The sequence below is a fragment of the Taudactylus pleione genome, unplaced genomic scaffold, assembly GCF_031769625.1.
Source record: "Taudactylus pleione unplaced genomic scaffold, aTauple2 ptg000017l, whole genome shotgun sequence".
Classification (NCBI taxonomy): Eukaryota; Metazoa; Chordata; class Amphibia; order Anura; family Myobatrachidae; genus Taudactylus; species Taudactylus pleione.
Window position 1 is genome coordinate 1,752,875 of NW_028284419.1, and position 24,607 is coordinate 1,777,481.

At 43.5% G+C, this 24,607-nt stretch overlaps 1 protein-coding gene and 1 pseudogene across 3 annotated transcripts in view; both read right to left on the reverse strand.

Moving 5' to 3' along the window:
* LOC148540745 (ferric reductase 1-like) overlaps positions 1-24,607 on the reverse strand; it is a 218,109-nt gene that overhangs the window by 32,226 nt on the left and 161,276 nt on the right. For all 3 annotated transcript variants that reach the window (XM_088481538.1, XM_088481552.1, XM_088481545.1), the window contains 2 exons: positions 17,072-17,211; positions 11,128-11,219 (listed from right to left, as the gene is read on the reverse strand). In XM_088481538.1, coding sequence (XP_088337664.1) covers positions 11,128-11,219; positions 17,072-17,211 — 232 coding nt within the window. The remainder of the gene's footprint in view (positions 1-11,127; positions 11,220-17,071; positions 17,212-24,607) is intronic.
* LOC148540746 (5S ribosomal RNA) lies at positions 12,960-13,078 on the reverse strand (annotated as a pseudogene).

A 24,607-nucleotide genomic window follows, 5' to 3' on the forward strand; every position in this document is an offset into this window, starting at 1 on the left:
GTTCTCTAACTCACTGAAGATAAAATAAATATAAGTAAATATCCCAGTGTTAATATCACTCATCCAACTCTCTGCATCTTCCTCCCACTGACATGTTGAACTGAGGGCCCGCTCAGACCAGGACACAACGCAACATTCGCTCGTAGCTTGCCGATTTTTTGCATTCTGCGCATGCGTATAAGCCGCAGTGTGCCTGCGCAAGCCAGTCTTAGTGATCGTGAATCGGGCGCTCGAAGTACACAGACTGAGAGCTAATTTGAGTGGCAGACAGTGCCGTTTGTGGGTGGTGTCAGGAGAAGGTTTATGAAAACGGCGGTGTGGATGTGTGAATGCAGGCATGCCTGTGTGTTTTAACGGCGTTTCATGGGCGTGCATAGTTATCATGGAGGCGTCATTGTACATGTCACCTGGTTGTATTTCAGCCTGCAGTGATCGCAGTGCTTGCGGCAGGGTAGGGTCTACCTCAAGGGCTATGAGCAGCTCAGACAGCTCTCGATGTTACTGATATTGCATACACTTCCTGGAGATGACGTGTGCTGCGAAAGAAAAGGGGGTGTCTTTTGACTGGTGTGCATTCGCTCTGCCATCACTCTCTAAGATATATAGTAGGGATGTGCGCCAGACCATTTTTGCCAGATTTGGATTTGGTTCTAATTCGTCGTCCGGTTTTGGGTTTGGATTTGCCAAACTGTGGTGACTGGATTTGGATTTGGATTTTTTTTACAAAAATTGACAAAAAAAGCTAAAATCACATAAATTGGTCCTTTTTCTTCTTCTTAGAGTATCATTAACCTCAATAACATTAATTTCCAGTCATTTACAGTCAATTTAGACCACCTCACAGCTTATAATATTGTTTTCAACATTATTGGCCAAAGGTTGCAGTGAGCTGACTGGTTACTAAGCGACAAAGCAGCCGCGCAGCGGCACAGACACTACAATTTAAAGCACATCTATGAAACATTGCCACACAGCAGGGGCAGAAATGAAAAGTAGTGCACCCACCCAGTGGGGTATGGCCAGCAGAATCACAGTACTTGTTACATAGTGGGCTACGGCCCAAGGAGCCATCTTATTCACATTACACCGCACATAGGCCCTGATTCACATTACACCATAAAGTAGTGTCTCTTATTTATATTACGACACACAGTAGTGCCCCTTTTACCCAATGCCCACAGTAGTGCCCCTCTTACACAATGCCCACAGTAGTGCCCCTTTTACACAATGCCCACAGTAGTGACCCTTTTACACAATGCCCACAGTAGTGACCCTTATACACAAAGCCCACAGTAGTAATGCCCCTTATACAATGCCCACAGTAGTAGTGCCACTTATACAATGCCCCCAGCAGTGGTGTCCCTTACACAATGGCGCCAGGAGTGGTGCCCCCTATGCAGTCCCCTTAGTAGTAGGGCCCCCTATGCAGTGCCCCCAGTAGTAGTATGCCCCCCAGTAGTATACCCCCCATTAGCATGCCCCCCAGTAGTATGCCCCCCAGTAGCAGTGCCCCCATTAACATGCCCCCAGTAGTAGTATGCCCCCCCTTAGCAGGCCCCCAGTAGTGGTATGCTCCCCCTTAGCAAGCCCCCAGTAGTAGTATGCCCCCCCCTTAGCAGGCCTCCAGTGGTAGTAGTATGCCCCCAGTAGTGGTATGCCCCCCCTTAGCAGGCCCCAAGAGTTGTAATATCCCCCCCTTAGCAGGCCTCCAGTAGTTGTATGCCCCCCCTTAGCAGGCCCCCAGTAGTAGTATGCCCCCCCTTAGCAGGCCCCCAATAGTAGTATGCCCCCCTTAGCAGGCCCCCAGTAGTGGTACGCTCCCCCTTAGCAGGCCCCCAGTAGTAGTAGTGCCCCCACTAGCAGGCCTCAAGTAGTAGTATACCCCCCATTAGCAGGCCCCCACTTAGCAGGCCCCCAGTAGTAATATGCCCCCCACTAGCAGGCGACCTGTAGTAGTATACCCCCCATTAATGCCCCCTTACACACACGCATAAAAAAATAAAAAAATAAAACTTACCTGAATCCCCACTCCCGCCGCCGTCCGCTCTGCTCTGCTGTCACATGCTGAGGAGGGAGCCGGAAGATGGAGCTCATGAGTGAGCTCCAACCGGCTCCCTCCGTGCAGCAGCCAATGAGAGTCTGTGTGACTCTCATTGGCTGCTATTACAAACACACAGCTGCTGCTGGCGGCTGTGTGTTTGATCTGTGTAGGGCAGACCGCTATCACAGCGGTCTGACCTACACTAGAGGAGCTCTGACGTCGGATTCTCTTGCGAGAATGTGACATCGGCCTCGAACGGGGATCAGAGTCAGGCGGGGAACACCCGAACAGCGTTCGGGTGGACTCGGATCCCCAATGTTCGGAGCGGTTCGGATTCCACAGAATCCGAACAGCTCATCTCTAATATATAGGGCATCCTTAAGCCTTGCTGTGCGATCGTGGAATTTGCATACCCTGCCCCTGACGGCTGCGAAAGTGTGCTGCATTGCATCTGGGTCTGAATCACCCCTAAGTTCTTTACAGTCAGAGTTTGTGCAAACATATATTTAAATATGCTAATCTCTCCTAATGGTAAAGTCCTCCCTACTTTGTGGAAGCTATGTATGCTTAAGGAGTGTGAAATCGCTAATGAGGGCTCAAACCCTATGCTGCCACTCCCTGCTCACCACCTCCTCTATGCTGATGTGCCCTGAGTTAGTAGATTTGGTCCAGCCAGTGGCTTGTCATCCGTACTAACACTCCCAAATGCTGTGGAGCACCTCTGCTGATGCTCCCTCCTGCCACAGTTAGTTGCTGCCAGCTCTGCCATTGCAGCGCCACTCTGCTGTCTCTCGACTGTATGTCCTGTGCACCTCGTCATGAGCTCCACCTACCATCTCCGGCCACAGCCTCTGGTTGGCTACAGGTAACTTATCCACCCTGCCACCAATAAGTGTCGGCCCTAGATGCCAAGTCCACCAGCTCCCTCTCTGGCTCCACCCCTCTGCACCTGGTAGCCACTTTATAGCTCTGCTACTGCCCAGGACACAGGGGGTGAGCACTCAAGGAAGTGACTAGCAGATTCCCTGTCAGTCTCCTGGCAGCACCTTTTTATACCTCTCTCACTTTCCCTACCCTTCTTTCTCTGACAGGAACTCAACCACTCCCAGCCATATCACTCCACCCCTTCTTCTCCTGTGCATGTGCATCCCACACACTGGGGAACAGCCTCACCACAGAGAAAAAAGTACCACATAAACCTATATGTAAATACATTAAATATATATATCATGAATTACAATACTTCATTATAAATACATGACACACATATACATTTTACTTCATGAATTGTGACTACATACAGTACATATATACACACACAAATATATATATATATATATATATAAATCCAAGATCAGAATTGCACTCACAAGTTGTAGACAGTCAAAGTGCTGGGGTGCAGATCTCAGGTTACGCAGCAGAATCCATTCACAGGCAGCCAAAATATATTCAATGAACAGAGAGAGCACTCACCAGTCTTCATAATGTAGGCAAACACATTTAATAACTCACATCATCAGGACAACACTTTCAAAAGCCGATGTTTCGGGCCACACAGGGCCCTTTGTCAAGACCAGATCACCACCGCCCAGAGTGTAAAAGTAGCAAGCCCTACCAGCTGGCCAAATGGGCCTATAAGTACCAGAGGCCTCACACATGGACACACCCCCCAATTACATGAAGGAGACACCATCATTATCATGAAGTGCTATTAAAGCACTGCAATCCTTTCATAGATCTATCTGGGAGACATTGTCCCAGATATTGTCACACTAGGACAATGTCAGCTGTGACAATATCTGGGACAGTGTCTCCCAGATGGATCTATGACAGGATTGCAGTGCTTTAATAGCACTTCATGATAAAACACTTTAATATAAGGTACTTCTGGTCATACGAAGCACTCACGATGGCATTATGCCATCAAAGTGATAACCTACAGCAAACCTCCACCCAAAGACCATAAACAAAGGTCACAGCAACAATCACAAAGTTATGTAAAGTAATGGAATCCTGTATGTTCATTAAGTCCTTTGGTAGCAAGGGTCCCTAAACGATATATCCATTTACTTTCAGCCTGTAATAGTTTCGAACCTCAATTACCACCACGGATAGGCAGGGGAACATGATCGATCATTCTATAGTGGAGTGATGCTAGAAAATGGTGGGCATTATAGAAGTGTCTGGCGACAGGTTGGTCGCTTTTACCGGTATTCAAAGCACTTCTAATTGCAGATCTGTGATCTGCCATATGCTCCTTAAAGGAACGTTTGGTCTAACCTATATATGACAGCCCTGAAGGACAAAGGATCTGGTACACCACGAATTTAAAAGAGCATGTTAATCTATAACCAATATGGTATACCTTACCCAACTGGGGGTGGTGAAAAGTATCACCTGAGATCAAAAAGCCACAGGTGGTACAGGAACATCTGTAACACCCGTTCTTACCTTTTAAGAAATTACCTGTAGGTGTCTCTTTAGCACTAGTAATGACTGTCTTAACCAAACGGTCTCTGAGGTTCCGACCTCGCTTATAGCTAACTATTAGTTTAGTATCTTGTAAGCCCAAATCACCGTCAGTTTGTACCAATGGCCATAGTTTCTTGGCTGTATGGTTAATAGCTTTGCTCACTGGGTTATACTGCATAACCCATGGGAACAATGGTGTTGAGAGCCGCTTGGGACCTATGGTTAATAATACATCTCTGTCTAAATCCAACACTATACGTTTAGCCTCCATAAGGGATTCCCAACTATATCCTCTCTCAAAGAATTTATTAATCATGGAGTTCATTTGGGTCTCCGCTACTTGGGGGTCTGATGTAATTCTTTTTATATGGACAGTTGTGAATAGGGGAGCCCTCTCTTTAGGGGATCTGGATGGAAGCTACGATTATGTAGGAGGTTGTTATGATCAGTAGGCTTTGAGTAAAGTGATGTTTCAATACAGCTGCTTTGAATTGAAATTGGAACATCTAAAAAATTAACCATATTATCACTAATAGTATATGTTAATTTTATAGAATGGTTCCTGCTATTATGATCATTGATTACTTTTTCAAAAGACTCCTTACTACCTCTACAAAAGATCAAGATATCATCAATAAAACGTGTATAATACACGATATTGTTAGCTATACCCATATCTTCAAAAAATATTTCCCGTTCAACCTCAAAAATAAAAAAATTTTGGCGTACGATGGGGCCAAACTGCACCCCATCACACAGCCAACACACTGGAGGTAAAATTTCCCATCAAAAAGGGAAACATTTTTGGTAAGGATTTCAGTTAATAAAGATATAACCAAATATAAACATGGGCCTTTGTACTGGGGGTGAAATTTCAAAAATTGTTGAATAATACTCAAACCCATATTATGTGGGATCATCATGTATAGATTGGCTACATCTATGCTTCACAGCCAAATATTGTCTTCCAATGTAGGTAGGGCTTTTAACTGTCGTAGCAGCGAGGTAGTGTCCAATAGATATCGTGGGTGAGGAAGAATACAAGGTTGAAACAAGCTGTCCAAATAAACAGCCACCAGTTGGTACAATGAGTTGGTGGCTATGATTATAGGTCATCCTGGGGGATTTTGTAAAGATTTGTGCACTTTCGGGGTAGTGTACATTATAGGTACCATTGGATATGCAGGTATCAATACTTCCATAAGATTACTGGGAATTGAGTGGTTATCCACTGCTTGTTGTAATATAGCAGTAAGAGATTTTTTGAAGATATTGGTGGGATTGCCATCCAAAGCACGATATGTGGTGTTATCACTTAACTGCCATTGTATTTCTATTAAATAATCTGTAGTGTTTAATACGACCAATGCAGCCCCTTTATCAGCTGATCGGAATACCAGGTCTTTATTATCAGCCAGCTTTTTCAGGGTCTGATGTTCAAGACTACTAAAGTTTCTTCTGATGGGTGTATTCATTTTAAGGTGAGAATCAATTTCTTGATCGAGTAGTCGCATAAAAGTTTTAATAGAAGCATTTACTGAAGGGGGATCAAAAGACGATTTAGGTATAAATTTTTTTAAGGCCGATGGTATTGGGGCTGTGGCTACTGATTGTATGGGGGACTTGTTGAAGAATTCTTTACGTCTAAGTTGCCGATGTAACCTATGTTTTTCGACTGACCACTGAAAGTAGTCAAAGGAATTAGTAGGTACAACGATAATCCTATAGATAGAATTTGGGTCTCCAGGGTTGATAGTTCATAATTTGATAAGTTGTTAACTTGGGTTTGCGCCCCTGCGGTGGTCTTCTGCCACGTCCTCTGGTGGACCCCAGAGACTGTTTTGTTAAGACAGTCATTACTAGCGCTAAAGAGACACCTACAGGTAATTTCCTTAAAGGTAAGAACGGGTGTTACAGAAGTTCCTTTACCACCTGTGGCTTTTTAATCCCCATTCGGGTAAGGTATACCATATTGGTTATAGATTAACATGCTCTTCTAAATTCGTGATGTACCAGATCCTTTGTCCTTCTGGGCTGTCATATATAGGTAAGACCGAACGTTCCTTTAAGGAGCGTATGGCAGATCACAGATCTGCAATTAGAAGTGCTTTGAATACCGGTAATAGCGACCAACCTGTCGCCAGACACTTCTATAATGCCCACCATTCTCTAGCATCACTCCGCTATAGAATGATTGATCATGTTCCCCTGTCTATTCATGGTGGTAATCGAGGTTTGAAACTATTACATGCTGAAAGTAAATGGATATATCGTTTAGGGACCCTTGCTCCAAAGGGAATTAATGAACATACAGGATTCCATTACTTTGCATAACTTTGTGATTGTTGCTGTCACCTTTGTTTATGGTCTTTGGGTGGAGGTTTGCTGTAGGTTATCACTTTGATGGCATAATGCCATCGTGAGTGCTTAGTATGACCAGACATACCTTATATTAAAGTATTATTCGTTTGACAAGTTAAATGTTATTTAGAACATACCAGCCCTAGCGAATTTGAGTAAATTAAGCCTTGCTTTGACTATGTATTATCGTAATTATAATTATTATATTCTATCATTGCTGAGCTATACTCATGCATTTGAGGGTCATCTAGGTAATACTACGCTTTACAGTATATTGGACATAATGCCCTTAGTCATTAATTATTAGTACTGTGGCGATTAGTTGAGTTACTATGTTGTAGTGCTCTCAATCTTTTTCTGATTGTATTTGTGCGTTTTTGATTGTTCACTATATCCTATAGGAATTAACGATGATGTGTATGTTATTGATAATGTTTTATGTTTTTGTACTGTTACTATTGTGCTGGGTTGTCACTAATGACACATCGTGTACGATAATGTCATAACATATATGCGCGCCCGAGTGGGACGCGGTGTCCAGCTTCCTGGACACGGTATACACGTGGCGGTAAGTAGTTTGTATTTAAGTTCTGTTTGTTTTGTATAATGTTAAGCCTGATGACAGTTCGACAATAAAAGCACTGAAACGTTGCTGACCTATTATGTCGTCGTCTTAGACTATTATTAAGTGCATGGAGTGCTGCACCATCCGTATATATATATATATATATATATATATATATAAAACCTCGTATACATACTGTACTTCTCAATATTATATGGACTTTAACCCTTAACCAGGATTACATAAACATTAAAAAAAAGAATATGTATTTGCATGTCTGTTTCTATATATGATTATGGTATCCAATAAAGCAGGGGTGGGGAACCTGAGGCCATATAAGGCCCCCAGAATCATTTGGTCAGGCCCTTGGAGCTTTATTCTGCTAGCCTCAACTGGCTACTACCCTGCAGCCAGAATCTATGCAGCAATGCCACCTGGAATATCCTTAGGAAGCTTCAGACAGTCACAACGCTGACCTTACAGCTCCATGGAGCATCCTCAGGATGCTCTGGGCATTGTTGTAATCACCGGTGTTTGTGGCCCTGCCCCCGTGTCACATCACACGGAGGGGTCGTGGCCTCCACCGGCCCCACAAGTAATATTTTATAAATCAAAATGGCCCTCAGCAGAAAAAAGGTTCCCCACCCTGCATTAAAGTATTACAGTATGTTTTGCAATTTCCACGGTATGGTTTCCAAAAAATCTACCCAGTGTCATATGCTTATATATTGTTTGTTTTATTTCTTTATAAGGATGGAATCCCTCCATACTGTATATCTTAGGCTGCAGGAATACTTGGGACAGTGCAGTCAGAAAATAATAACCATTGTAGACAATATCCAAAGATGTAGTACCCGGACATGTAGTGCAGTGCAATCAGGGTACTGTGGTGAATCGGGGTATAGAGAATTGCCACTCTAGGAACCTAATTCAGCAGTGCTGAAAGCAGATTCCCGATGGTAGGGAATCTGCAAATTCGCATACCTCCCAACTGTCCCGCATTCAGCGGGACAGTCCCTTTTATTGGGACTGGCCAGCTGTCCCCCCCGGGGGCCCCAGTGTCCCGTGGTGGGGGGGAAGTTGGGGGAAGCATACACTGCTGCTCTGCATAGCAGAGCAGCGTGTATGCAGAGCGAGAATAGATGCTGTGTGCCTGCGCACAGTATCTATTCACAGTACGGGGGTAGCCGGGGGCAGCCCAGCATCTCCGAGATGCTGGGCATACCCCTTTCTGATGTAAACGGGGCTTTCAGCGTAGACCACCCCCCTTTTCGGGGACGCGCACGCCTTTGGTGCGCGGATGTCCTGAGTGGAGCTCCTCAAATGTTAGGAGGTATGCATTCATCATCAGACTGTCAGTGATTCTGCTGCTGTTTCAGGGCTGGGAGGGGCGGCGACGGCCTCAGTTTCCCAAAACGGAGACGTATCATCTCCATTGAGTGGGACTGGTGAGGCCTCTTTTGAGCATCTGGAATAGCTGGAGTGACCCCATGGTCAATTAGACTGCCAATGGACATGCAGATGAGCCGATGCTGTGCCCAAGGATGCAGCTTGGATAAATAATGCATGCAGGAGGCGTGATACCTCCTGCTGCATTACCATATTACAGCTATCACAGCTGCTAACATGTGATATCAGGGCTTTTCACTACTTCCTCCTATTCACAGATGGGGTTACCGTGGAGAAATTCAGATTTCTCCAGCGGCGCCCCAGCTCTGTGTCAGGATCACTTCCCCATATTCATAGAACCACGGAAAACTCAGCTTTCCATTTCGTTTCTAAAAACAAAATCACTGTCTCAGGACGGCGTAATGGGCCTACTGAGGGTGAAGAGCGGGGAAGCCTGCATCTTCCTGCTCTCTCCACCCCCTTCTCTAAAGCCGGACAATCATAGGTGCCCAAGGGAAAAATTGACAGACAAAATAATCTGCTCCTCATGTGACTGGGATATGCACAGACTGCAGTGCTGAGTCCCTAATGCCTCCATTCTGTCCTCTCCCCTGTCGCTCTCTCACTGCTGCAGCTCTGTCTATGTTTATGAAGTGACTTGGCATATGCTGGGTCACATCAGACTGATCACTCCCTACTGCCCCCAGCTCTCTCAGTCCACCCCCTGTCCATGATACACAGGTGTAATTACTGTGGTGCCTCCTCGCTGCCCCTAGCTCGATGTTGCTGCTGCTGTACCCATTGCTTGTGGAGGGATGAACTGGATGCTCAATAATCCTTCTCCTTGAGCCTAGCAAGACCTTATCAGGTTGCTTCCCTTCAGTGGCCAGCAAGCAGGGTATGTGGTAGTCATACCAGTGGAAGGGCTGCTGCTGCAGAGGGAAAGAGCACTCAATTACCACAGAACTTTTGTAATCCAGTCTGGGCATTGGAGTTCAGTCTCGGCTCCCATGGTTGATTTCAGTCCCAGAGACATACTGTATTTGTGCTGTTTGTACATTAACTTTACCAGTCTGAATCCATCTAACCTGTAGCAGCACTTTGCAGTAGGACAGTGAATTACATGGAAAATGGTAAAATATTGCAAAAATATGATGCAAAGTTATATGAAAATAATCAATGATAAAGAAGTATTCTTTATGAATAAACCCATATAAATGACGAGGGCCGTAGGAAGGGTTGTGCGGCCGGTGCCTCCGCACAGGGCGCAATCCTGCAAGGTCACCGGCCGCTACCTGGCTGGCTCCGGAGGTCTGCAGGAAGAGACCTCCTGGAGTGCAAGGAGGCTCACACAGATCCACTCCCTCCATCCGTCGGGCGGGTGTAAAGGTAGGCGCTTACGGAGAGGAGGGGACGGGAGGGGAGAGGGGCGGCAGTGCAGCACAGAGCACATTGCCATCCTGCTATGGTGCTGTAAATGACTATCTGACTTTTAGAGAGCAGACAACCTCATTCTACACCACCCATGATAGGTGCAGTTACCTTTGAAACAATGATACTTGTGCTTATCTTGTTATAGTTCTAGTTCTGCCTGGATATTAAACATTTATCTGGATAGTCACATTCTGACTTCTATATGGACTTAGGGCCTGATTCATCATGGATTGCTATTGCAAAAGCGTACTCAGATGGCCGATTGTTGTGTACTGCGCATGCGTATGCATCGCAGTGCATGTGCGTGAAGGCTGCACTGAGATGGAGACCACTCAGAGCCATCGCAGAGTGATTGACAGGCAGTGAACGTTTGGGGGTGGTGACGGGGGGGTGGTCAGAGAAACGAAGACGTGTCTGTCCGTTTGAACGCTGTTGCATGGGCGTGCATAAATTAGCCACTGAGATTGCATACATAGCCTGTGTACTCACTGCATACAATGAGGTTAGCAATTTCTGAGAAAGGTCAGGCCTGCTGTAATACGGCGTGAGGGACCGATGGTACTCGATGTTACCGATGTTTGTGAAGAAATGCAAAGTATTACAGACGTAAGATAGCGGTAGTGGAAGGCAGTGGGCATCTTTATGCTGGTAGTGTGACAGCATTGTGATTGCAATCATTAGCATATTTTCACAGCAGAGCTGCGTGCGATTATGAAGCTGTGATCGTAACAGCGATCTATGATGAATCAGGCCTTTAGTCCATTCTCTGTATGCCTTGACCTTTAGTTACAAGACCAATTAATTCCAAGGCCACAAGGATTTAGGAGTAACCAAGATGATGATGATGATGATAAGAATATATTACCTGATCTGAATATCTGCAATGTTGGAGTTTGGTGCCACCCATGTCATCTGTATGCTGGTCTTTGCATTATTTGATGTGTGACTCACTGAGCTCTGTAATTCCAATTTGCACATAATATTAATGTGAGAATAGTTATATACTATATAACATGAGTAAGCAATGTGTGGAAAAAAGTTGCTATGGTCATCCACATCCCAGCATGCTCTGCCACAGTTGTGCTGTTAGGATGTGCTAAAACTGTGGCAGTGCATGAAGGGAGGGGGCACAGTAAAATGTTAAGTAATGCATTTTTAAAGCAAATAGCAAATATATATATATAATTTATATATATATATATATATATATATAATTCATATATATATATATATATATATATATATATATATATATATAGTGTATATATAATAGACTACAACGCCAAGTGAACTAAAAGAACACTTTACTTTCTAAAAATATATATAAAATCAATATTCAAAACTCATATAAAATTACAGGGAGATAAATATAATGCACCAAAGATAAAAGCACTCCCTAATGGTATAGGTGTCAGCTCTACAGCAATGTGATAACAATGGTGATTTGTTAAAAAGTAAAATGGGGAAAGTGAAGCTGATAAAAAAGCGACCAATGTGCTAATAAATACTTTGATAAGGTGCTACATGAATCATTAGAATAAATAAATAAATAATGTGCAAGTACGCAAGACTGAGATAGTGTGTGCAATAAACGCAAGTAAATATGATATCAAAGTGTTATAAAGTGCATATAGTATTATATGAATGACAAATATAAATATAATTAAAAAAGAGTAATTTATTGCAAATAACAGCTGACCCTAACATATAGGGCAGTACAATAATTAATTTAATCTAAAAATAAAGAAATGCAAATAAAAATTAAAAATTATATGGGTAGGGATAAAGAATGGAGGGCTTATCTGGATCACAAATAGGTAAGTTCATGTAAGGCTGGAACCAGGAGTATCCAACACGTTTCGTCCATATGGTGGACTTCTTCAAGGGATGTAACACTCCTGTCAGGGACCTGATATATATACCCTTTAAATCAGGATGATGGGAGGTGCTTAGAATTAATTATGACCACTTCCGGTTTTCAGTAATAAAAAAGTCATTCAAACATCGTGACTAATTCATAGCCAAGGTAAAGTTCATTTATGTAAGTAAATCGCTTCCACAGTATATGATTTTAGATGCTAGAACTAATTTTTCGGTGTTATTTGCAGAGTAAACCTGGTCATCACGTGATGTCTGCTTTGTCACTTCCGCCCTGCTTGATGCAGCCTCTCGCGTCACTTCCGCCCATGCACTCCTGTTTCACCACTCATCTGTGGTGGATCATCACCTGGTGTCCGCTGTGTCATTTCCGCCCGGCTGCGTTTACTTCTGCCCATATGTGTAGATGTTGTCATGTCGTTAGCGGCCATGTTGCTACACTTTATTTGATTTCAGACGGCAGACATCTTGATACTCCATTTATATCGACATTACGGCTATTTAAGCTTTCAAACATGCGATTTTCACGGGAGATGTCTCGCTGTATTTTGTATATAAAACATCTATTGGTACATATTTTCCACATCGAATAGTGAGATCTCTGGAGGAGGATTTTTGTAATGAAATCCAACATAAAAGGTCTTTATTCGAATCCTTCAAGTTAATCCATATAGATGATATCGATTGGTCCTTCTGATCCTGAGTCGTCTTCAAATTCATCAAATTGGCAACGAGGTTGTCAAATGAAATTCATTTCATAAGGCGTTCTTGGTCAAAAATTGTTCAGATCATGACGGAATATTTTTTAGTCTCAATCTGGGACTACAGTACCTGGTATTCCCCAGAGATCCCCCATCCAGGTACTAGCCAGGCCCAATGTTGCTTAGCTTCCAAGATCAGATGAGATTGGGTACTTATAACGAGGTATGACTGTAGATAACTATGAGACTTTGAAATTACCCTCTACATTGATCACAAAAAAGGGGCTATCTCGTAGCTATCATTAAAGCCTCGTGGGGCAAGGTATCAAGTTCAAAGATCCAGTACATTTCTCGTCTAGATAGTTTATTCGCCAGATCTCCTCCTCTTTCTCCAGTTTGTACATGTTCAATGGCCTTGAAAGTAAGATCGTCAGGATTAGAGTTATGATGCTGTAAAAAATGCCTTAAAACCGTGTGTCCCTCAACTTTATTTCTGATATTCCAGATGTGTTCCTGTATCCTCAATTTAAGTGGTCGTTTAGTCTTGCCTACATACTTAATGCCGCATGTGCACTCTAAAAGATAAATAACTGATGTGGAATTGCAGTTAAGATGATGCTTAATTTTATATTCTTTGTTATTTGAAGAATTATACAAAGTTCTCCTTTGTCTGTTTAAATATTTACAGACAATACATTTGCCACACTTATAGCATCCTGGGCAGATATGAAATGTATTATGTTTTGGAAGGATGGTATTCTTTAACATACTTGGTGCAAGTATATGTTTCAGGTTTTTTGCTTTTCTAAAAACAATAGGAGGTTTCTTTGGGAGAGCTTCTTTTAGAACCGGATCCATCATTAGAATTTTCCAGTGTTTGGTGAGAGTATTTCTAATTTTGTTCTCATGAGCATTGAACGTGGTAATGAAGGGAATGATATTTGTTTCCTCATTGGTATTTTTTTCTTTATATACCAGTAGGTCATGTCTCTCTAGTGATCGAGTCTTGGCAGCAGCTTCAGTTAGAACTCTAGTTGGATAGTCTTTTTCAGTAAACCTGGTGCTGTAGAGTTGTATGTTCCTCACATATGGTTGGTTCGCTGCAGTTCCTCTTAATTCTATGAAATGTTGAATAAGAAATGTTCTCTTTCCACTTTCTGAGATGACCGCTTTTGTAATGAAGGTAACTGTTAGTGTCTACCTTTTTTACAAAGTTCTTTGTATGAATCTTTTTCCCTTCTCCTATTAAAATCAAATCTAAAAATTCTATGGAGACTTCATTTATGCACGATGTAAATTTCAGATTCATATTATTTTTAGCAATATGATTTAAAAACGAATTAAAACTCTCTTTGGGTCCTTCCCATATTAATAAAATGTCATCAATATATCGTTTATATAATATGATATTCTTCTTGAATGGGTTGTTGTTGTAAACATATTCCTTTTCCCAACATCCCATAAATAAGTTCGTGAAGCTTGGTGAAAAAATGGTCCCCATTGCAGTACCACAAATCTGTTGATAAAATTTATCTAAAAACTTAAAATAATTGTGGTTTAGAATAAAAGCCATAATATCACATAAAAAATCTTTGTGTATGTTACTTATTGATGGATCCATCTCAAGAAATTCCCTACATACATTGATCCCCTTTTGATGCTCAATGCATGTATACAGGGATTGTACGTCTATTTTCGCCCAAATATAGGAATCCTTCCACTCTAACTTCTCTAGAATCTGTAATATATTTGTAGTATCTTTAAGGTAAGATTGTAGGTCCTGCACATACTTGTGCAAAAAATTGTCCACATACTCAGATAAGTGTGACGTTAGTGAATCTATTCCTGCGATAATTGGTCTCCCGGGTGGATTAATCATAGATTTATGTATTTTCAGGAGAAAATAAAAAATGGGGGTGGTGGGATTGGTGACAAGAAGATATTGGAATTCATCCTTAGTTAGGATACCATTGCGTAAACCATATACCAATAATGTTCTTAATTCTTCTATATAATTCTCCATAGGATCACTTAAAAGCAGGCTATATGAGTTAGTATCTCCTAGGAGTCTATGGGATTCTTGAGTGTAGTATGATCGGTCCATAATGACCAATCTCCCCCCTTTATCAGCTTGCTTGATAACAATATCATGATTCCTTTGCAGATTCTTAAGTGCTTCTTTTTCTTTATTCTTTAGATTGCACTTAATCATTGGTTGTGGGTCCACATCACATAGATCCTTTTTGACCAATTCATAAAATACATTCAAATGATTACCTTTTCATTCCAATGGGTAGTATTTTGACTTACCCTTAAGTCCTGATTTTGATGTATTTTCACTGAAATTTCTAATTATCGCATCATCTTTTTAAAAAAAATGTCTTTTAAGAGTCAAATTCCTCACAAATTTATTAAGATCAATGAATGTCTGGAATTTATTCATATTGCTGGATGGTGCAAATGTTAATCCCTTACTCAATAAATCGATCGATCTATTGAGTAAGGGATTAACATTTGTACCATCCAGCAATATGAATAACCATTGTGTCACCATCACAGTACGCATACAGGTAACATGATGCAGACCGGGCCCCTGACATGGCTGGGCCCGGGTAGTTAGTACCCGCCCCCCCCCTCTCGGCGCCCCTGCCCATGTGGGCTCTATTATGTAGGCCTAACGTCTAGAAGGTTCCGTGATCGTATGGTGAATAATAGAGCATGGGATTCATATTAAGGATCGATGCCCTAACAGGTTTGACTGATACTTCTTTTCCTGATACATGCTATTTGTATGCGTTACTTTGATGGTGACTAGTGGTATGCACTCTGTATTTTCAGATAATTTTGGTCATGGGATACTGGCATGTCTTTATGTGATGTCAGCATTTTATATCATGCTCTAAGGTACTATGTGGTTCATTTAGAATTTAGACTCTTGCTTGTTTTTCCTGGTACATGTTACCTGTATGCGTACTGTGATGGTGACTGGTGGTATACACTCTGTATTTCTAGGTATTTTTTGTCATGGGATGTCTGCATTTCTTCATGGGATATTAGGACATTTGGATCATGCTCTAAGGTATAAAATCTGGCTCATTTAGTGTATAGATGTTTGACTTGTTTCATACACTGTAGTTGGTCCTTTTGTGGTTATGGACCATGTTCTACATATAGTCTCCCCAATATGAATTTTGCAAGTAGCATTAGACTACCGGCTAAATCAGCATAATTTACTTTGATATATATGTGTGCACTGTATATATAGGTGTCTATACATGGTCATAGTCACATTTGCAATAATCTTATATGTTTTTCTTTTGGGAGCCTGGCAGACATTGTCTTTTGTGTTTTTTCTTTATCCACATATTTAAAACATTGTTAAGAATGTGGTTAACTTATTAAGCCATTTACTCAAGTCTTGAGAAAGGTTCGATCAGGGAACGAAACGTCAACTAGACCTATGGCTATATTCATTCATATATGAGGAACTACAGTCATTAATAAAAGACAAACAATTAATATTTGAATTGGCGAGTGCTTCCCTCCTTCTGGAATCTTGTCAACTATTTACGGGGCCTTATGGGTCCTTGGATAGCACCGCGAAGTTTCCTTACTAGATGTGAGTGCAGGACCTCTCTGGATATTATATATATACATATATATATATATATATATATATATATATACTTTGCGACCATTGCGGCAACCTACAGATATGCTAATAAACTAATATACAGTAGCTATCTCTCAGTCTACTGTATGTGCGTATTAGTGTGATTCACTACATACAGGTTGCAACTGTGTATGCTATTGTAGCTAGTCTGTATGTCACATCTTTTTTTTAAGAACAAAAAATGTGTTGAAGAAATATCTAAATATAATCTTGTGATTTATGTTTTGTTTTATTTTCTGAGTATATAAACCTTCGAAAACTGATATGAGCCATCCAATTGTACCTTAGTAACAAGCTAACGAACATCATTTATACCTTAACTCTTTGGAAAAACACACTGTAACATTTTCTAGAGGCTAGGAATTCTCTTCCCCATTATCACAGATAGCAGCATTACGTATACTGTACGCCAAACCAGATAAGCAGCATGGGTCTCCTAAGATTTGTAATAATATTTATTTTATTCCATTTTCATGCTGGTGTAGGTGGGTGAAGTCACACCTTTATTAAAATTTGTTTTTATTTAAGATTTTCATAGGAAAAATAATTATACTTACAGCAGTAGAAGTACAAGTCAAGGTCTGCGCATTCGTGTCACTGATTTTGAAGAAGCCCACAGGGGTGGTAGAGCTGCCTGAACGTGCCTGAATGAGAAATCCTGTGAACTTAATGGAACCACCCTGGCTGGTGAGTGTGACTGTGAAATTGAGCAAAGGCTGTTAGGAAAATGTAGTAACAAAAATAATAAGTCATTATCTATCTGTCTTCTAGCATTTTCTGTTTATTATCAGTCGCAATTGTAGCTTCCTCTTCTTTGATCCCCAGCATCTCCTGGCCTGGCTGACTCCCTCTCCATGTGGCCACCTCCCCAAGCACCTTCAGTCACATCCTCCTTTATTTAATGCACACATTTTAAAGTACTGTGATACCCAGGACTCCATCCCGCTGCTATTTGCTGCATATATGCTACTAGCAGCAATCTTTCTATACCTTCAGTCTGTAATCTACACTGCCAGCTCCAGGCTCGTGTAGGGCTGTTCTGATGGACAAATCCTGCTGCAGGTGCAGCTTAAACAGCGCTCTCCTACATCTAGAGCTGGTGAGTCATACTGCATAATTACTGTGTATCATCACTGCAGCCATTGACACTGTATTTGGCACTGACACCTGGATAACAGTGTACAAAGAGATTGGTACCCCTTCACTATTGTAGAAGACAAATCAGGGCCCCCATTTACTAATGAGTTTTATCACCAAAACGTGTGATAAATTTCACTGTGTATGATAAATGGTGCTCCAGCCAATCAGCTCCCGACTGTCATTTTTCTAACAGTTGACAATTGGGAGCTGATTGGCTGGAGCACCATTTATCATACACAGTGAAATTTCTCACTCGTTTTGATGATAAAACTCATTAGTAAATGAGGCTGCATATTTGTTATGCCCCTTCCCCATGAGACCACGCCCCTTTTTTTCTAGCATGTCCCTTATGTCCCTTATCTCCAGAGTTAATCCGAACAGACCAGAGTTGCGGTTCTGATCAGTGGCGGGTTGGGCCGGGGGGCAGGGTGACACATGCCCCCCGGGCCGCTCCAATTTTAAAGTTAGGGGCCGCCGGCTGGCTGCAGCTGCACACCGCATCACGCCCGGTGGCCGGGAGACAGAGAGGATATGCTCCCCGACAGCTCCATTTTATTATTCATACAGTCAGAGCGGCCGGGGAGCTTCTTCTCTCTGTGCACCGGCCACCTGTCACATGCTCCCCCCCTGTGAACTGGCTCATGCTGCTGCCAGGCTTAATGATGTCTACCGCGATGGCAGCTCATCTGAGCTCCAATCGGGAAGCGGTAAGGGGCCGCTGAATTTGTACCTAAGGTACAATCAATGGCCGCGGGAGGGCTGCTGCGCATACCTAACTGCAGCAGCAGCTCCTCCCATGGCTTTTGCTTTGCTCCGATGCTAGCTCCGGGCTCAGGCATCAAGTGATCCCCACCCACCAAGTTCTCCTACCCAATCACCTTCTCCCTCTATTCTGTGACCCCTATGCGACGAGTCAGGGTGGAGCGCAAGTCCCTGGCTTCCTCCTTTATCGATCCACCTCCTGAGTCCTGCTTGTGGAAGAAAAAATGTCCACTGTTGTGCAGAGAACTTGTCATCTTTGACAATCCTCCCTCAGCAAAATGTAAGTTAAACGAGTACTTAAAATATATAGGGGGGTGATGGTCAAAAAAACATTTAAGAAATGGGAGGTGGTGAGTATAAAATATAGAAGTGAAGGAAGATTATAGATATAAAATATATAAGGGTAAGGAGGGGATGTGGTGTGAGAGATTAGCACCAAATATATAAAAGGGGTATACAGTGTTATATAATATATATAAGGGAAGGGGTGTATAGGGTACAAAATTATGAAATATATATAGGGGAAGGGGTGGGGGGGCATTTATTATATGCAATGTTTAACATACTAGCGTGGGCAACTATAGTCAAAGAAGAAACATGATGTGCACTCACTGGATTTCATGACAAGGATATATAAAAAAACAGTTGGTGTCAGCTTTTTATAATATTTCCTTTTCATGAAATCCAAAGAGTGCTGATCCTGTCCATTTCTGTATTTATAGATTCACACACTTGAATGTTTTCCATTCTTAGAGGAGGTACCTAGGTAGTTTTATGTATATAGAGAGAGAGTGAGAGAGATATACAGTATATAAACAAACAGGAGAACTCGCCACTCCAGGATACAAAAAGCAGCCTCACCGGTGCACTCCACAAATTAATATATAGTTAAAGCAAAGATGGCAATACTCTCAGTTAATAGGCAATATTGAGGTCACACATGACCACCTATATTCAATGTGTCGCTTTATATCAAAACCTTCGTCAGGGTTATTTTGACGAAGATTTTGATATAAATCAAAAAGTTGAATATAATACCATCTCTACTATATATATATATTATATATATATATATATATATATATATATATACCAGCACACAAAGCTGGGTCATATAAACCTCAAGTTTACTTGAGGTTTTTGGAGTGCCGCTGCCTTTGTGTGCTGGTATCTTATATTGTTGCGGAGGGCACCCTTGCTTATCACCGGTGGACGAGTGCCGAGCCTATGCTGTTATACTATATATATATATATATATATATACACACACACACAATAGTCACATAGCTGGGCACTCCTCTGACCCGTGGGAATGTAGGACCTCTGAATCTATAGTGGATAGATATCCAGTGTAACAAACACAGCGGCACTCCGTGATTTGATTAATCAAATAGACTGTATTCAGTTCATAGTAGTAGCAGCCTGCTTGCACTATTTGCAATGAGGGTAGGAGAATAGGTTTGGTCCATGAGTTTTAATAAAAGGGGAGTCTTATTTTGGGTAAGATGCCTAATGAGAGGGTATCTGTGGCATTATTTTTAAGTGTGTGTGTTTAATCTAGTGTATTATGTTTAATGAGGGAAGTGTATGTGTGTGTGTTATCCTGGGGTCTAATTTAAAAGGGGGCAGATATTTAATGAGCAAGGAGAGGTGGCCGGATTGTGGATCTGGTGTTATGTCTAATTATTCTATAGAGGTCACTGCTATGATCTCTGTACAGAAGAGAGAAAACTAGTATAGTTTCTGTTTTATCAGATGGTACTGGTAGGTTATGTATTTGTTTATAGCTCTTTGATATAACAAGTATTTTCTATGGCTATATAAACCACACCCACATTAGATATACCATGCCTCTGAGAAATGTATTATGCTATTTTTTCCGTCGCAGTTATTTGGTAGAAAATCAAGGGCCATATGCTTGTGTTTGCCCCCCAGGCTTAAAGTTGCCAGCCAGCCCCTGGTTCTGATCTTCAATAAATTATAAGGGCACAGTCATGCCTTTATATTAAGGCTGCATCCAAAAAAATGGATTTCTCCATAGAGAATTCTGAAGGGGGGGGTGGGGTGTTCAAGGGGCTATACCTCAAAAGCTACAGGAGGTACGGATCTGAAATTTGGCATGGCTGGGTAGAACTGTTGCTCGATGCTGCATGCCAAATTTCATGGCAAAAACATAAAAAAATTAGGATTTGGGGGTAATCTAAATCTCCAACTGTCACATTTTTCTGACATTCTCAATTAGGACAACTTTTCTGCTATCGTCTATGGAGGATTTTTGGGAAGGCACAACTCAGGGTAGGGGTGGAATTTAGACTTGGGGTTTGTTTTATTAGGTATTGTGCCAGGGTATGTGCTTTTGGGGTTCATGTAAATTAGAAAGTGACAGTTTTTAAACTATTACCTCAAGAATGCGCCATTATCAAGATAGGACTTTTCAACTTGTTGCGCAGCCGCAGTAGGAGCTTCCAGCAGGTGTAGTCATAGTGGCTTCACTTGGGTGCAGCAAGATGGTCGTCGTTTGTGGGCGGTAGCAGGCAAAGCAGCGGCGGGGATACGGATATGGTGGTGGGGACTTCAGCGGCGGGCGTCGGGTAGCGGTTGTTGGGGGGGAACCGGGTGTCTGTGGGGGCGAGGGTGTTGGCGGTGGAGGAGGGTCCAGCGGCGGTGAGGGCATTGGTGGCAGGCCTGGACCTGAGAGGATTCTGACCCCGCCAGGCATTATGCCAAATACGACATCGGCGCCCATTTCAAAAATGGCGCCTCTGCGCCATTTTTGAATTTCAAAGATGGCCGCCGCTAGCCAATCACGGCTCACAGTGGCCATCTTTGAATTTTATAATGGGCGCCGCTGCCGTACATGGCAGAATGGCTGGCGGGGACTAGATCCTCTCGGATCCAGGCCCGCCGCCAACACCCAAACAGGTGCCGGTCCCGCAGCTGCCACCGCCCATGACGTCGCGAGCCATGATTGGCTCGCAGCGGCAATCTTTGATTTTCAAAGATGGCCACCGCGAGCCAATCACAACTTGTGACATCATTGGAGGCGGCGGCACCTGCAGAGGACCATAGAAGCCCTGGGAATGTGGCAGCCACCCCCCAGGTGAAGATGCCAAAAGCCCTGGTGGGTGGGCACCCATCAGGCAAAGACGCTGAAGCCCTTGTGGGTTGGCGCCCACCAGACAAAGACGCCGAAGCTCTGGTGGGTTGGCGCCCGCCTGGCGAAGACACCGGAAGTCCTAGTGGGTGGTGGCCATGCGAAAGAGCTGACATAGGCTGCTTCCCACTAGGTGAAAAAGCCAGAAGACCTGGCGGGTGGGCGCCAGCCAGGCGAAGACGCTGAAGCCCTGGTGGGCACCCGCCAGGTGAAGACGCCGAAGCCCTGGCGGGTTGGCGCCCGCGGGGCAAAGACACCATAAGTCCTAGTGGGTGGTGGCCATGCAAAAGAGCTGACACAGGCTGCCGCCCACGAGGTGAAGAGGCCGAAGCCATGGCGGGTTGGCGCCCACCAGGCGAAAACACCGAAGTTCTGGCGGGTTGGGGCCCGCCGGGCAAAGACACCGGAAGTCCTAGTGGGTGGCGGTCACAATAAAGAGCTATCACAGGCTGCCGCCCACTAGGTGAAGCCGTCAAAGCCCTGGCGGGTTGGTGGCTGCCAGGTGAAGATGCCTAAGTCCTGGGGTGGCGGCGGCCATGCAAAAGAGCTTAAAGGCCGCCGTCCCCCAGGTGAAGACCTGTAAAATAAAATATTACAATATTAAAGTGTGTTGTGTTATTTTAATATTTTTTTTTACAGGTGGGCTACAGGTGGCAGTGGGCCCTAATGCCCAGCATGCTGGTACTTGTGGTTTTCCAAGTACCAGCATGCAGGGAGGCATGCTGGGACCTATAGTTCACCTGCAAATAAAATATTCTTTAAAATGCACCACACAACAAAATGAACCCAGCACCCACCGCCAGGGGTGCTACGGATAGCCTCGGGCTATCAGCCTGGGCTCGGGATTCCCTGAGGAGGGGGACCCCTTTATTGGGGGGGTCCTCAGCTCCTCAGGGATCTCTGGCCTGGACTGACTAGTGGTCAGGGTTGATGCTGTGGCTTGGGGGCCCGGTGAAAGGACTCCCCTGGCTGTGGCATCAGCCACCCATTAGAAATAGTCTGGTGCTGGTCCTGGAGAATACAGAGGGACCCTATTTATTTTTTCCCATGTATTTCCAGAACCAGGACCGGATCAGAGCCCAGTGCTGTTTGCTTAACTTAGAGGGGACCCCTACATCATTTGTACCCCGTATTTTGGCAACCAGGGCTGGTTCTGACTAGCCCGGTGCTGGTTGTGCTTAAATATGGGGGAACCCTATGTCATTTGTTCCCTGCATTTAAGCACAACCATGACTGGCTGCCTGTGTTTAAAAAAAAAATTGTGTGGCCCCACCCCCCAGAAAACAACCAGTCCCATGCTTTGGAGCCCCAGTATTTGTTGTGCTAAATACGGGGGACAAATGACTTAGGGGTCCCCTGTATTAAGCACAACCAGCACCAGGCTTTTGAGAACCTGGCTTGGTTGCCAAAATATGGGGGACAAATGACATAGGGGTCCCCCATATTTAGCGCAACCAGCACAAGGCTCTGAGCCAGTCCTGGTTCTGGAAATACAGCAGGGAAAAATGTATAGGGCTCCCCTTTATTGCCCAAAACCAGCACCAGACTCCGTCTAGCGGGGGGGTGATGCCACAGCCAGGGGAGCCCTTTCACTGGGTCCCCCAGCCGCAGCATCACCCCTGACCACTAGTCAGCCCAGGCCAGGTATCCCTGGGGAGTTGGGGACCGCCCCAATAAAGGGGTCCCCCTCCTCCGGGCACCACACACACACCGTAGAAAAATATGTTACTAAAACATACATGCACACACACAAGTACTCACACATGCATACACACTATCTCACATTCTCACCTATGTATCCCTGAAGCCAATCTGTCCTCTTCTCCAGTAGACTATCCAATGGATTACCTGTGAAAAAAAATTCCATACTCACCTCCTCCTATGCATGGATCAGGTCCTCTGCACACAGTCCAGGGTCTTGGCAAAAAAAATAAAAAATGGAGATACCTGGAGTTGCACAAATGACAGCTCCGCCCGGGATTTCAGTACAGAAATCCTGATGTGGAGCGCTTATTGGCTGAGAGAGGCGAGCCTTCCGCCTCTCAGCCAATGAGCAGTTCTCACCATTGAATTCAATGGTGAGAACCGAGTGTGCCCTTTTCAAAAATGGTGCCTCAGCGCCATTTTTGAAATTTAAAATGGCCGCCGCGATCCAATCACGGCTGGCAACGTCATCGTACCGCCTGCTCAGCTGGGAGCACCGTCCATTCAGTCCGTCGGCCGGGGAGCTGGAGAGATTAGGTGAAGAATGAAGACGACGGGAAGACCTGGATGTGTGGCGGCCGCGCAAAAGAGCTTACTGGCCGCCGCGCTGCATGTGTGTATTCCAATGAGCACACAATTCTGTGAATCAGCAGCTCCACCATTTTCTGAGTGACAGCAATCTCATTCTGTGAGAGTGCTGAATCTGCCGTTAAACACAGGGTGTGATGGCATACCATATCTGTATTGGGCAAGGTACACGTCCATTAAGGTTTCAGAAATTACAAAGATTGTAATTTCATTGCTTTTTGAAGTTTGAGTGGCAGAAAATCAATTGGTTTTGTGAATTTTCAGATCATGTCAAAGCAGCCTTAATGAGACATGTGAAACCGTAAGGTTTTTTGTCTATGGAATATATATATATATATATATATATATATATAAGGATATTGAATTTAAACCTCTACACGCTCCTGCCTATAACCTCTACAGAATCCTGCCTATAAACCTCTACTGAATCCTGCCTATAAACCTTCTAGGTTTTTGACGCTATTTGCGTATGCAGTCATACAATAAATAAGTGCCTTCAGACCTTGAACATGTGTTTCCAAAGCACAAAGTATTATTCAAGTAAAGTACAGTTAGTTACACGCTGTGATCTAAGTACAATTTAGCGCAAAGAAATTATACAGACCAAAGATACAGTTATACATACGCACACGCACTGGGACCAGTTTCCGGCATCCATAAGAAAACTCCATCAACAGCATCAGCATGAAGACTCCAGATTGGGGTCAGAACCCACATATATATACCGTTACAGAAATAGACTATA